At 39.2% G+C, this 16,326-nt stretch overlaps 1 protein-coding gene across 7 annotated transcripts in view; it reads right to left on the bottom strand.

Moving 5' to 3' along the window:
• ANKRD44 (ankyrin repeat domain 44) overlaps positions 1–16,326 on the bottom strand; it is a 323,392-nt gene that overhangs the window by 157,560 nt on the left and 149,506 nt on the right. For 6 of the 7 annotated variants that reach the window (XM_028121815.2, XM_088021610.1, XM_088021608.1 and 3 more), the window contains one exon: positions 7,130–7,208. In XM_028121815.2, coding sequence (XP_027977616.1) covers positions 7,130–7,208 — 79 coding nt within the window. Of the gene's footprint in view, positions 1–7,129; positions 7,209–11,656; positions 11,843–16,326 lie in introns of those variants that run through there. The other variant, XM_088021609.1, reaches the window with a different exon arrangement.

The following is a 16,326-nucleotide window of genomic DNA, read 5'->3' as shown; positions in this document are numbered from 1 at the left end:
AGTTTTATGTTTCTTCATAAAAATAGGGAGGATTAAGACGCTTTTTCTTACACTATTTTCTCAGTTAGTGGCTCTTCTCCTCAGTAAAAATAAAATGACATTTCCATATATAAAGTGGCGCAGTCATAGTCTCTTCCAGGATGTTCCTAAGGCTCACCCCAGGTGAGTAAGTGATTAGGAGCCACGACTGCTGTTGGATTTGTAGATAACCTTGGTTGCGCAGCCCCATTTGAAAAGACATTTTCAGGTTAACAACTTGTTCCTTGCTGGTGCGGTTGTTACTTCTTTCCCCTGCTCTCTTCCCTCCACAATCACGAGAGCTGACCCCACAGATAGACCCCCAGTTGTAGAACAGAGGCAAGGGGTAAGCACACCCAGGAAGGGTGGGACCACGGAAGTCCATGACCACCCAAAGGTGACAGAGCTCTAGAATCTGATGGACTCTTTTGCTGTCTCTCCAAATGCCATTTTATCACCACATTTTGGATCTAAGCATCTCAACCCAGTAGCTCCTTACCACCAGGACACTAAGGAGGGGCACAGTGCATGTGTGTGGTACCTGCCCAGACCTGTGTCCACCTGCTTTTGCCACTGCGTGTTGAAATCTTACCTTTAGTCTCACTCTATCTTCTCCCTCCCCCCTCCCTCTCTCTCCCTCTCTCCCTCTTAGACACAATCTATTTCTGTCTTTGTGTATGTGTGCACTAGAATGCTCTATAACATGTTTCTAAAGGAAGTAACTATGGGCTAATGTTAAGACTAATCCTCATGAATGTATTATAAAAGGTTAATCGTAAAAGTAAAATACTGGAAACTTTGGGGTTAGACAAAGAAGAGTTGGTTAAATAAATTCCTATATAACCATATGAGGCAGCTATGATGATTTATAAGACTTCTTAATACTGTTACATGAAAAAAGCAAGTACTGAAATATTACATATGGAATGAGCCCACTTTTGTAGAAATATTGAACAGTTGAGAAGGATGAACCACAAAAGCCCCGAGATCACTTTCTGGCACAGGATAAGCACTACCTAATTGCTTGCTCACTATTAGCAGAGCAGAGTCCCTGACTGGGGATAGAAACTGGGGGCATCTGTCAATGGCACAATATGCCAACCTAGGTCTAAGGCCAGGGCAGGCGTAAATCAATAGTTCTCATTGAAGGATGCTTTCTGGTTAAAACAGAGATTCCTCAATGTCTCTTCCACTGAGCCAGTTTGAAGAGCAGCTATGAAAATCTGCCTATCACGAAGAAAAGCAACAGTCCTATTTTACTTCATGTTTTGTTCATACGAATAATGCATGAAAATGCATTTTTTTAAAAAATGGATTTACATATTTGGGTAAATTCCTCTTGAGGATTATCCTCAATGCTGGACTCTCCCTACTTCCTGAAAAACAAACAAACAAACAAACAAACAAACAAACAAAACCACTGCTCTGAGCCTGGTACATAAGCTTCCAGTTTCTTTTATCCCTTCACATGCCAATCTATGTACCATGGAAAAATTGAGAGAATTAAGCTGAGTCGTCAGTACAATATTCTTTTTGTGTATTTAAAACATTACACAATAATTTTTAAAAATCTACAGTGTTTTATAAGTATGCTTTTACATAGATTATATCATATCATAATAACCTTCTGAATATTGTCTCCTGTTACAGTAACATTCTGAATTTCTGAATTGTTTCTGAATTGACACTCTCAATCATTTCACCCAACAACGTATTTTTCATATCTCTGTTGACACTTACAGTATGAGTCCATTCCTTTTATTTACCACACATATTCCAATATTAAAACACTATACTTTTTAGACATTCTCTCCATTGATAGGTATTTCATTTGTTTCCAGTATTTCTTTATTCAAACAATGCTGCTGTGAACATCCATAAAATGATTCCTTATGCAAACATGCAAGTATTTGTCGAGGACAGATCTTAGAAATGGACTTTCTGTGTCATGGGTCATGCACACTTTTGGTTTTAATCCTTAGTCTCAACCCTCCAAAGAGAGCTACTGTGTGAGAGTGCTTTGTTTCCCACATCCTCAACAATACTTGATATTATTAGTCATTTAAAATATTGCAAATTTGATTGGGAGAAAATAGTATCACATTTTTTGGTTTTCCTGTTTAATAGTGAGATTGGGCATCTTCTAAGATGTTTGTTTACTGGCCATTTGCAATTCATTCTCTGAGAACTGCTTGTTCATATACTTGGCCTGTTTCCTCTATTTTTTCCATTATATTGTTATAATATATATTATATTACATATAATCTATTCTATTCTATTGTTTTTTTCTTATAATTTATACATTTACACTGTATTGTTATTACTATTATTATTTATATATTCTGAAAATTTCCAGTTTTACGTAGATCCAAATGTGGCTTTTAATATTAAAATTCTTTCAAGGAGAAAAATGACCCCGAGCTTGCTAAGTATCATAAAGCAACCCACCCCCACGGTGTGTCACAGACAACCCACCCCCACGGCGGCATGTCACGACAACCCACCCCCGGCGTGTCACAGACAACCCACAGCCGGCGTGTCACGACAACCCACACCCGCGGCGTGTCATAGACAACCCACACCTGGCGTGTCACAACAACCCACACCCGGCATGTCACAGACAACCCACACCCGGCATGTCACAGACAACCCACATCCGCAGCGTGTCACAGACAACCCACACCCGGCGTGTCACAGACAACCCATGCCCAGCATGTCATGACAACCCACACCCACGGCGTGTCACAGACAACCCACACCCAGCATGTCACAGACAACCCACACCCACGGTGTGTCATGACAACCCACACCCGGCGTGTCACAGACAACCCACACCCGCAGCGTGTCATGACAACCCACACCCGCGGCGTGTCACAGACAACCCACACCCGGCGTGTCACAGACAACCCACACCCGCGGCGTGTCACAGACAACCCACGCCCAGCATGTCATGACAACCCACACCCGCGGCGTGTCACAGACAACCCACACCTGCGGTGTGTCACAGACAACCTACACCTGCGGTGTGTCATGACAACCCACACCCGGCGTGTCACAGACAACCCACACCCGGTGTGTCATGACAACCCACATCCGCGGCGTGTCACAGACAACCCACACCCGGCGTGTCACAGACAACCCACACCCGCGGCGTGTCACAGACAACCCAAACCCAGCGTGTCACAGACAACCCACACCCGGCGTGTCACAACCAACCACACCAGCATTGTTTCTGTGCAGCTTTAGAGTCACTTGAGGAATTGAAAAATCACTAGAAATCTAGGAAGTGGCTTCCTTCAGTCTCCATCCCTCCACTCATCCTCCTCCAGAAGGTTAAACAGGCGGCTGCCAGGAAAACCTCCTCTCCCGGAACAACAAAATTATTATGACAAAAGCAGAGTTATCTGAACGGGGACCATGGACTATTTCATCAGCGTCATTCCCTGCCACCCTCTTCCTCACCCTCTTCCGTTGAACACGTCCAACAGTCTTGTTTACATGTCAGAGGGAGACGTTGGATGGTTTTGAGTTGAATATTTATAACTGATTTTTCTAAAGGAAGCTTCATGTTATTTACCTGCCTGTCAGGCACCATTGTGCACTGAAGGACACAGAGTCTGCATGTCTAATGATTTAAAGGCAAATGCTTTTTACCCAAGGACATTTTAAAGCTTAAACATTAAAAAAAAAAAAAAGTGCTAGGCTATAACTGATTCTTCAGAAACAAAGATCCAACTCAAAGTTGTCAGGCATATACTTTATAAATGAAGTATGCTTTCATCATATCCCTATTACCACTAGAGATCAAGAGTAAAGGAAACTAAGTCTCTTTCCCAGAGGCAATATTTCTGTGTTCTTAGCCTTGTCATCTAGGAAGAAGTAAAACAAAGGAAAAAGGCAGACCAAGTGACTGAAAAACCTTACAGGCCAGAGAGAATGACTGATTCTTAAGGCTGGTTTATCCAAAGTTTGACTTTTAATTGTAGAAATAAACAAATACGAAATAAAGATTATATGAAATATGATTATAATATAATGAGATCAGCTTGCCATTGATTTTGCTTTTAAACAAACAGACCAAGTGTTATTACAGCCCAGGAGCACTGTCCTTCAAAGCAACGACCTTGGAAGAGTGTATGATAATTCAGTGTATGTGGCAATTGCTTAAAACATTTTTCAAACTCCCTTTGGACTTGCCTTTAGAACCAGTTTACACACCCACCAGAAAATGTCTCATTACTTTATAATCACACCACACTGAGGGCGCCCAAACCAGCATTACTTGGTTTAATCACCCCTCTTTCACCAGACAAAAAAAAAAAAAAAAAATCAAATCAAATCCAACAGCAAAGGATGAATATTTGTTATGCATAAAAGAATGAAAAGATGACCTGCCACCTGCTCTGATGACAATTTGCATTGAGAATGGTAATTACCTTTGATCACAGGAAATAATTTTACAGGAATACCACTTGTTTTGTGGCCGATGTTCTAATAAATATCATTTTTAATTAGTAGTTACACCTCACAAACACTCAGCATGTTAGAAGGTGGGTACTTCCAGTTTTCTTCCTTCAGCCCAGCACTTGAACCCTTGTGCACCCCAGGTTTGTCTATAGGGTCCTGTCGCTGTGTCCAGCGACACCAGACCAACCCTGGTCTCTTAACTCTTAGCCACTGATTGGTTCACCTGATCTCATTCATGCATCTCCAGCAAATGACTGAGCAAGCTCCTAACCTTCTCTTCCCCTTAATCCTGACTCGGCTGGTTTCCAAACAGAAGCCAGAGGTGGGGGGGAGGTGGGGTGAAATAAAGCCAGAATTTGAACTGGCAGTCATAAGAGGAAAGTTTCCAAAGCCTGAATTCCTCCCTTTCTACTCAGAGGCATTCAGGGTTCCATCCGCCTGGCTACTAGGAGATAATGTCAGGAGGAATTTAGTGGGCTTGGGTTACACCACGCTCCGTAAGTTAATACAACAATGGAGTACACAGCTGTATTGGGCTATTTTGGCAAGGCCAAATTATTTGTCCAACATGGGAATCATTAGCACCTCATTCATTATTAAACTGGAAAACAGTTTGGTTGGATTCCCTGAAGGGTCAGCTGCCAGATGTAAGCTCAGAAATGAAATCATCATGCTCTTGTGATATTTCTTTAGGAATTTAATATACAAATTGAATAAAGGACCTTCCAGGGAAATTAAAGCCATGTGAATTCCAAGGGTTTGTCTAAGCTTCCACAGTTGAGTAAAATTTCTAAAGCACTTCCCCCAATGCTCTCCCATACCCTAGCCTTCCTAATTTGATATGAGGAAGAGGACAAATTCCATAGCATGTGCCATCCAAATTACACCAGAGAGGCTAACAGCTCAGTAATTCCGAGACCGAACAGGTGTGCTGATCCAGATCTATGGAACAATTTCTCCAGGCTCTACTGGATGAACCCCATGTAAGAGAGGCTGGTGGACTCCATCTCACTTGAAGGTGATGTGAAACCATGTTGCTCGAAAGTCACCAGCCCACAGATGCCTGAGGAAAACAGATGGGTCAGCTTCATGCTCCAGAATTAAAATCTTCCTTCAGGAGTGGGAAAACAAACAAAAAACCGAAGTTGGGGGTCTAAGACAAAGTTTTGAATTTGCACATTCATGAACTAAGCATTCCTGAGACTCTAAGATGTCTCTTAATACATTTGGATGGTTGGGACCACTTCGATGTCATCCCACAAAATTCTTTATTTTGCACCCCCACTGATTCTGCCTACAACCTTCCATGGACCAAATTTCCACTGCCGGGGCCACCGGCCAGGTGCGTACTGGCTCTTGGCCATAGTCTGTGCCAGCACAGAACAATACATGTTTGGAACATAGCCCTGGAACATCTTTAAAATTGTCAGAAGGAAGGCCTGTTCTTGAAAGAACAGGAATGCCACACAAAATCTAACCTAAGCTCCACGCACCTGTCAAGAGCACGGGGCACATGCGTTGTATGGCACAGAATACTTGTTTCCTGGGAAAATCTACCTCCAGAACATGAACACAGCAAAAATAAGGGCAACATGAATCATCTAGGTGTATCACAGCACAGTTCTTGGGGTTTTTTTCTACAGCGTTCCCCACATCTGTTTGAATACATGCATTAGCTCCTACCTTTGCATAGTTTACTTTGGAATTCTACAGTTTCCCTTTACCACCGCAAACAAAGGCAAAACCTTAGTACAGGCCTTTTGCATAGTCTGTGGGCAGAGGTATTTCCTCCAGATTTTCATCTCCCTAGACAAAAAGGAGGAGAGGAAAAGCCAGACGGTCTGCAATCCACAGGGAGACACGTGCATGAGCTCAGATTCATTCTGGGGATTTGTCTAGCAAATACTCAAGGGAGAAAACACATATTGGTTTTGGAAACCAGTTTGGTGAGATGTACCAAGCACGCAGTTTTCCAAAAATGAAAGCATTGACATTTCTAAATCCGATGAGATATTTAAAATACATAAAAAAATAAAGAGAATAATAGCACAAAACCATGCTTGCCATATCTGCTTCCAATCTTTTTTAAATAAAATATTTTACAGAGTTATAGTCTCTTTTTCACCCTTCCCTGAAAATATCTCTCACCTGGCCAGCCTCCTCAGGTAACCACTATCTCGAAATTGGTATGTTTCCTTTCCTTCCATGTTTTATTACACAGTCATAGTCAGGTATCCGTCGACAAAACATAGTATTGTTTCGCCACAGAATTTAAACGTATGTAAATACACACATACATTTGGTGTTTGTTTGTGCAGGCTTTAAGGAATCAGTTTTGTTTGTTCATTTTTTTTAACAGTGAAAAAAATGAAAAGATATTCAAATCTACTGAATTCATAATACTGGGCCTGATTAGTCAGAAATCAGACTTTCAAGGCAATATAAATGTTTTACTGAAGATGTCATTTTTCATTAAGAACAACCTCTTGCACTGTTTTTTGTCTACTGATAAAATCACTGATCAAATACACTTTCACGAGCATAATAAAGAAATTAGTTTGGGTTCATTGTAGTAGTCGATCTAGTGAGTTGGTCATTTAAATTTTCATCTTCAATTGACTTTTAAGTACAGCGGATACTTACCTGACAGAATCAAGAGTTCGATGATCTCTGCATCTCCCAGAAATGCAGCCACATGAAGCGGGGTTCGCTTCTCAGAATCCTGAAACAATGGCAAAGATAAACAAGTCAGTGGAGGCTAGAGGTGCCTTCACTAGACATGAGACATGTCATTCGCTCTGAGGTTAATGCTTGTGGGAGAGAGTGAAGGCCAGAACCTACTCAGGTGAGCTCTGGGTACACATTTCTCTCAGCATCTCCCACAGTCACATGTACAAAAGATCCCGTTCTGTGTCTATGTGTTGTATTTGTCTCTGGGCTCCTTTTGTTGGAGCCCAGCTCAGGTCAGGGACAGACTATCATGCAACGGATGATGAAATTCAATTTATTTTCAGACCTTCCTTATGGTAAAAAACCAAAAACAAAAACTCAAACCCTTTTACCTACCTTAATAGTGGTGTTCAAAGCATGCAATGATTTGTTTTCTTTCTAAAGGAACATAGTGGAATTGTTCATAAGGACATTAAACATTAAGTACAGTCAGCTTCTCCTTTCCATCTCTATTAACTGTTGCCTAGTTCACCACCCATTCATGTAACACTTACTTAATGCCTACTATGTGCCACGAACCAGATCTGGGGTTCAGTCCTTGCCCTCATGAAATTTACATTCAAGTGGGGAGGCTGCCAGTAATCATGGAAACCAATGGCACATGACATCATTTCAGATGGTGATAAAGGCTATCCCAAAACTAAGACAGGGTAATGGGATCCAGTGACCAGGGAGGTGGGAACAAGAATCCTTAAAATGGTGGAATAAGGCCTTTCTGAAAACACTGACATTGAAGCTGAGAGCTGAGGTAGATATTACTATCTCTGTTTTATAGATGAGAAAACTGTGGCTCAGATAAATTAAGAAATTTCCTCCAGACTCCATAGGTATATAGCAGAGCCAAGATTGGACTTTTGCCTATCGGTCTTCAGTCTAAGTCCTTGGCAAACCATTTAACATATTGTGTTGTTAACATGGTAAAATGCAGGGGGGGAAAGTATTGCTTCTCCATCTGTAAACTAGAATATCTGATGAGAGAATTCAAGATAATGTCAGTAAATAAAGCCCTAGGCAGGCATGAAGCTTGGCCCATGCACACCAAGTGCTCCAGCAAAGCTATTTTGTCATGAGCGTAGATAGTTGTGTGGTGTCTTGCCTCCAAGACTAAGAACTCCACAGCGTAAAGAACTGGTCTTACTCCTCTCTATCAGAGCCCATAGGAGCAGCAAACTAGATGCTTGGCATAAATCAGCCAAACTGAACTGGTCTATGTACATTGCTTCTTCTATAAACTTCCCTGACTGTTCCACAATGGTAACCAAAGTTTGTATGCTATGTCTTTGAGGTTTCTCCTAAAACTAGCATGCATTTTAGTTTCAAGATTTGTGAAGTTGCTGTTGATTTTAATCATTGTTCCTGTTATCACTTGATTATACAACCTACCCAACCACCCTCGGATTTGCCCAAGGACACAATTCTGTTTTCTGACAGTTCAGGCCCTCTGCTCTTTGTCAGTCTCCTTCACACTACTGCTTTTAGGCATTTTGTGACTCATTAATATCTAAAACAGATGGCAGACAGGAGATATGACAAGAACTGATCTTCAAACCAGTCTATTTGTTAGGAGTTCTGGTAAATAGGTTTCATGAAGAGTTGGACTAACTTCTAAGTGGATAAAAAAAAGAAGTCTGAATTAGCTGGGAATTTATATCGTCTATGTATGTTGCAGGCAATTATTACAGATAAGTGGAAATAGGGCAGTCACATAACTATTCCATATAAAGTAAAGGTATGCCACAGAAAATTCTGAAAGATATACAACCATCGTAACCCTCTTATAGTTATGTCACACTTTCCATGAAAATACAGATTCAGTATTTGAAAACTTGAAAAATATTTCAAGTGTATTAATTGGCAAAAAGAACTATACAAAGAACTGACACTAGACTTTCACAAATGTTTTCTCTTTCTATTTCTTCTATTGCCATCTCTACAAGCACTTTTCATCCTAGCCTCATATTCTCTTTGAATCCCCACTATATCTATGAAACATTTCTCTTGAGTCTTATGACAAAAGTTACATAATTATATGTTCTTCTGTCAATTGAACTGGTTCCAGGGTTTGGTTCAACAAATTAAACCTTACCTAAGTGATTTAAACAAGGACTAACCCAGCCCAAATTATGACTTCATTTGACCTGAAGGAAGTCAATGCTCTGTTTGAGAGCTTGGCCCTCAAATAAAAAGCCAAGAAAAATTCTTGATTAGTACTACCAGTGTTCCTGTTGACCTGCATTTAAAGGTTTTCTGTAGCTTCCAGAACAACTATACCAATTGATACCCTCCTTCAGTGGCATGCCATACACAGGTAACTACAAAGAAGATCTGTATTCAGGCAGCAGTTCTTTGGTTCTCCAAAGTATCAGAACTATATAAACAATTTCATGTGCTGCTAAGACCTCAACTAAAAAAAGCAATGCACTTAACTAAACAATAACTACTGACCAAGGGTTACCAACACCAGCGCTCTAGCAAGGAACCTGAGTGATATACAGAGTCATGCGTGGAGAATAACAGAGCCACAGTAATCACCATCCTCAGTCAGGTCAAATCAGCCAGGAGGTTGCAGTTCATTCTCTGCCTAAGGATAAGGCCACTCTACTTGGCCACAAGCTAGACAAATGGACAAGGAGATGTAATGGTAGGAGAAGGAAGGAGAAGAGTCTGGGGAAAAGAGTATACTAGTAATAATACTAGTAAAAATGTGTTCTAGGCCAATGATACCCCTAGGGTATCTAGAAGAAGAAACAAAACCTAATTATAGAGTGCTTTAATTTTTTTTTTTTTCAAACTGCCTTTTATCTATTCTACTACTCAAATCTCGTAACATCCCTACAGGGAGAGACACATCTCTCAGAACCTTGTTTTAAGGCTTATTATCATCATTTGAAAGATAGTGATTTTTTTTTTTTAAATTGAAAAGCTAGGGAATCTGCACATTTGGAGACACTGTATGATTTGCCCAGTACTTGGGGATGGGAGATGAGGTGAAGAACTAGAACTGACAGCCTCACATAGAGAAAAATCCTTGAAGTGGAATTGAAGAAAGATTCTTGAAATGAATTGATGTTGAAAAAAAGCCAAACACTCTTACAGGTAGATGGAAAGGCAATGACTTGGCCTAGATTCCTGATGGGAGAATAAAAGTGTCTTCACTGAGCATTTGCATTCCCAGAATCTGTCCTCATGTGGTTTGGGGTTTTGAATTCACAATACCTGCACAGTCCAGGAACTTTCAAGCTGAAAAATAGGCATAAAATTGGTTCTAGGCCAAGGACATCCATAGGGTATCAAGAAGAAGAAACAAAACCTGTCTAAAGAGATGTGTCTTCAATACAAGCAACTCAGGACACCCACAGTTAAACCACACTGAAGATGAGCTCACAAGCCTAAGCTGCAAGACCCATGTGGAAGCAATTAACTAGAAGTCAGAATCCGCAGGCATAACAACCAGAAAGAACTTGAGATAACAGAAGAATCATAGATATGAATAATGTTTAAAATCATTTAAGATACGAAAGACAAAGCTCAAGAAGAAAAAAATATTTCTTTTTAAATGAACAAAATTTGAGGAAGGAGTGTGTAGGAAGAGTTTCAGAAAGCAGTACAAACTCATGATGCTGGCCATCATCTAAGACTTTGGTCTAAGAGAGATGAAAACAAGAAGAGTAAACAAGAAGGACAGGGGAAGAAAAAATAAGGACAGTGACCTTGGGATACGTTTTAGAACCATTTATTCTGCCATATGTTCTAGACATAGACCTTTATTGAGAAGTTATTATACCCTAGGCATTGTGGCGGATGTTAGGAATACAAAACTAAAAATATCTCGTCCTCACCCTAAAGAAACTTACGGTCCAGTTACCAGTTTCCAAATCCAGGGCATCCGAATAAAAATAATAACAGGGAAGTGGCAATTAGTGATATCTGTGATATTAAATAATTTATGAAAATTACCGAAAGTGATGAGACAAATGTCTTCTCGAATACTGCCCTGAAACCCACCCAATTCTGAACTGCCCTGGGCAGGAAATCTAAACTGACAAGAAAAAATTGCTTCTGAATTGGGAAATAAGTACATCTTGTCCAGGACTCCCTAGAAACCCTACTGGCTCCAGCTTATCTGGAAGCTTCGGAAACCCAGGGCCAGACTTCCAGGTCAGCCTATATCTTACAGGCTGACTTAGGGATTGTTTCTGGATCAAAATTAGAATCGAGGACCAGGCCAGGACCAGAGTGGCATTCAGACACAGTGGCTGAGCTAAGCATTCTGCTCTTCTGTGTTCATGGCTACTTGCTGCTCCCATGGGTGCTCCGTGATGACCAACAGCGGATGGACGATCGTGGCGGTATTTACAACACCCATGAAGGCAAGAGGAGAAAATCATTCAAAAGCAAGCACAGTACGGTCAACACACATGAGAAAGACACATTACTCACCGGTGTATTTTTCAAAAGATTATTCAAGTATCACAAAAAAGACCTTTTCCCATTACCCAGTAGCTCCGATTCTAAACGGCCCTTTGAAAATAGATTCGGACCCATGAAAAGTCACAGGTTTCTCCAGAAGGAAGGAAGGTAAACCCTTCCTTTCTATGAATAGCCAGAGACACACACAGCCAGCTGGTGTCTGAGCTAAATTTGCAGTACGTCAGAGAGAGATCAGGCAGAGGAAGTTTCTGTCTGTTTACCAAAGAGGCAGATGAAAGAAAATAGGGAACTTGAAGTATGTACACATAAAGTGAGCTTGACATGGGCAGAGAGGCCATTCTGGCAGACAAAAATACTGTGTAGGGGGCACCCCAAGCCTCTGTTCTGAAGATTAAGAATTGTTTATTATATGCTTTGAAAATTCTCAGCTAGAAGTGCATGACCTCATCTCCATTATAAGTATCTATCATACACTACAACAAATATCCCTCCCTCCATATAAATATCTTACATACCAAGACAGGCAGATGAAGCACTGTTAAGAAAACAAGCCCTGCAAAGCCTTGCCGTCATGAAATACAGAAGTGAAGTTCCGATCGTCAATCCAAACTCCCACAAACAGCAAAGAAGCAAGCTTGTTAGGCGCAACGAGCTTAATACAATAGTGAACAGAGATCACCAGAAGCCAGGAGATGTCTAAAACAACTCTGTACACAAAAGAGTTACTGTGGAGATATTTCAAATCACGTGAAGAAAAGAGCCAAAGACGTGTGAGAGATTTAAATCAAACAAGACACACAATGGGAAAGATGCTTGGTCTTCAGGTGAGGAATTACAAGAAATTTGTAAAGAGGAAAAGAAAGCAGAGAAACAAATGCATGGTTCTTTTAAAAATTTTCATGTTTACTTTCAAGTTTTAACATCTCATGGATACAGAGAGGTACAGAAAATAACAGATCAGTGTGTTCCCACCAGCAAAATCAAATAAGTTGACATTTCTATATCCGCTTCAGAATTCTGTTTTAAAAAACAGCTTTAGGGGTGAAGTGCCGTGAGTACTGTGACTTGCAATGGTTTAGAAAATAACTGAGGGGTGTGCGTGAGAGAGAGAGAGAGAGAGAGAGAGAGGCAGAGAGACAGAGAGAGAAAAAGTGAGAGGGAGAGAGGAGACAGGTTAGACTGTTTTCAATTCTTCACTATTACAAATCGTGTTCCAATGCATATATTTGTACATGTCTCACTGTGCATATGGATGAAAATTTCTCTGGGGCAGGTACCAAGAAAAGGCAGTGCTAGATCTCAGTGTATTCACATACTCAACTTTATTAGGTATTTCCAAATAGCTTTCAAAAATAGTTTTACAATTTATACTTCCTAGTCATAAATGTGTTCCTTTCCCCAACGTTCCTCCCTATATTTGATGTTATCAACCTTATTACTTTTTCCCAGTATGATGTGCCTGACACAATATTTCATTGTTGCTCTGATTTGCATTTCACTACATACAAGTGAAATTAAGGCTCTTTTCATATGTTTAGTAAAAGTTTTGGCTTGACATTGGGGAGGGTATGTACTATGGTGAGTGCTGTGAATTGTGTAAGACTGATGAATCACAGACCTGTACCCCTGAAACAAATAATATATTTTTGTTAATAAAAATAAAAATAAAATAAAAGTTTTGGCTTCTTCAACCATGAATCACCTGTACATATACTTTACCCACTTCTATTCAGTTTTAGTCTTTTTCTTATGATGTGTAGAGTTTTTAATATATTGTTTAATTCAACTTTCAATGAAAACTCAAGTTATGCTTTCACCTAGACACAGCAGAGCTAGATCAATGTCTACCCCAAGTTACCATAAGAGAAAAATTTAGATTTATATTCATCTTCTACGCACGCACCATCCTATAGAGCTGGATATACCTTAGCTGGAATTTTCTATGCCTCAAAGGTGACAGCAAATCTCTGCCCCTATATACATCCAGCATCAAACAACTTTATTCAATCATCACTCTGTTGGTATTTTAACCCATCCATTTGAATGTAACATGGATGTATGAGAAACACTGGTACATTTTGTTATATCTAAACATGCTCAAATTATAAGTCTAAACCTCAAAACCACATCTAATTCTTAAAACTAAACAAGAATCACTCAAAAATCATTTAAAATGAAGGTAAATTAAGAGAAGTAAGAATGCCAAGGATGTTTGGATTGGATCTGCCTTAGGTAACTAAATATTGGCTATTTTTACTATACTAATTTTTTAAACTAAAATAATGCATATTAAATAAAAATTATATCAGAGATTATGTTTTCTAATTTGATCCTTAAAACAGCGCTGTAAGGTACATATTATTGTCCCCATTTGACAGGAGAAGAACCTGAGATTTTGAGATGATAAGCAACTTGACCAGAGTCATACAGCTAGGAATGGTAGAATGGGGATTCAGAACCAGAACTGATTCCACTGTTCATGCTCTTGCTAACTCGGAATAGTTACAAGCCTTGGTAAACAAAATGAAAGTTATTTTTCATTACAATTAACACTCTTGACCTAGTACTGTAGACCTAAGGACAAAATTCTCGTAAGCAAAAGTACAAGCAGGCAAGAAGAATAAAGTTGGAGAATTAACATTACCTGATTTTAAGATTTATCATAAAGCTATAGTAATCAAGACAATTGGGTATCAGTGCAAAAACACATATATGGACAACATACAGGATTTTCAAAAACGGTAAAAAGGCAATTCACTAGTGAAAGGATAGCCTTGTCAACAAATAGCATTGTAACAATTAGATATCCATATGCAAATAAAATGAACTTTGATCCATACCTTGCACCCTAAAAAAAAAATTCAATCAGGATGGATCACAAAATTAAATGTTAAATAAAAAAAAAAAAACACAAAAAACAAAACAAAACCCTAAATGTAAACTTATAAAATGTCTGAAGGAAACACAGGAGAAATCCCTCATGACCTGGGTTGGACACACATTTCTTAGATATGACACCAAAGCATAACACATAAAAGAACAAACTGATAAATTGTATTCCATCAAAATTAATAACTTCGGCTCTTTGAAACACACTGTTAGGAGAATGAAAAGATAAGCCACAGAGTGGAAGAAAATATTTTTAAAGCATATATTGGATAAAAGATTTCTATCTAGAATATATAAATAAAGTCTCAAAATTCACTAATATGAAAGCAAACAATCCATTTAAAAAGTAGGGAAAAGATTTGAACAGGTATTTCACCAAGGAAGATATAAAGATAGCAAATAAGCACATGAAATAATGTTCAACATCATTAATCATTAGGAAAGTGCAAATTAAAATGTATTAAATTGGCTGAAATTAAAAGGACTGATGATATCAAGTGTTGAGAATGTAGAGAAACTGGAACATTCATACACTGCTGGTAGGAACATAAAATGATACAACCACTTCAGAAAACAATTTGACAATTTTTTAAAAAAAATTTTTAATAGTCAAATACAGACTAACTATATGATCTAGATTCTTAGGAATTTACCCTAGAGAAATGAAAGCATATGTCCATACAAAGATCTGCACATAAACATTCACAACAGTTTTATGTGTGATAGCCAAAAACGGGAAACAATCCAAATTTCCATCAACAGATAAATGAATAAACTATGGTATGCCCATATAATGGAACACTACTCAGCAATTAAAAGGAATACTGCTGTATGTCACAACGTAGACGAATCAAAATAATTATGCTGAGTGAAAGAAGCTAGCAAAAAATGAGTACATACAGTATTAATTCATTATAAAAAATTCTAGGAAATGGGGTGCCTGGGTGGCTCAGTCGGTTAAGTGACTGCCTTCGGCTCAGGTCATGATTCTGGAGTCCCAGGATGGAGTCCCACATCGGGCTCCCTGCTCAGCAGGGAGTCTGCTTCTCCCTCTGACCCTCCCCCCCTCTCATGTGCGCTCTCTCTCTCTTTCTCTCTCTCTCAAATAAATAAATAAAATCTTTAAAAAAAAATTTCTAGGAAATGCAAGCTAATGTACAGCAACTGAAAGCAGATTGGTTGCTGCCCAAGGAAGCTGGAGGAGAGATTGAAAGGGGTTGGGGCTAAGGATTATAAAGGGGCACAAGGAAGCTTCTGGGGGTGATGGTATATTCATTATCTCAATGTGGTAATTGTTTCATGTGTGTAAATATGTTAAAACTTTGTAAATGGTATACTTTAAGTATGTCTACTATATTACATGTCAATTATACCTCAATAAAGCAGAAAACACATAAGCAGGCAAATAAAACATTCTGTCGTGGGGCACCTGACTGGCTCAGTCAGTACAGCATGCGACTCTTGTTCCTGGGGTTTTGAGTTCAAACCCCACATTGGGTGTGGAGATTGCTTAAATAAATAAAACTTAAAAAAAATTCTGTTGCTTGGGAAACATAAAGAAGGACATATTTATGTATTAAAAAAATACATCTACTCAACAGGGTAAATTCAGTTAAAGGAGAAAATAGCAGAATCTAATCAACCAAAAATACATTAATTTTTGAGGCAACTCATGTCTTGCTCGTGGATAGACATAAAAGTGAAGTCCTTGCAAAAGTATAGGGTGTTGGATTAAGTATATATGCTTTAAAAATAGGCACAAGCAAGAGTTCTCTTCACAATCCCTTGGA

The sequence above is a fragment of the Eumetopias jubatus genome, unplaced genomic scaffold (genome assembly GCF_037043125.1).
Source record: "Eumetopias jubatus isolate StellerSeaLion01/CBP00866 unplaced genomic scaffold, mEumJub1_p1.0 scaffold_3, whole genome shotgun sequence".
In the NCBI taxonomy this organism is placed as follows: domain Eukaryota; kingdom Metazoa; phylum Chordata; class Mammalia; order Carnivora; family Otariidae; genus Eumetopias; species Eumetopias jubatus.
Note: the sequence above shows the minus strand (reverse complement) of the source record. Positions and strands in the feature narration are given on the sequence as shown.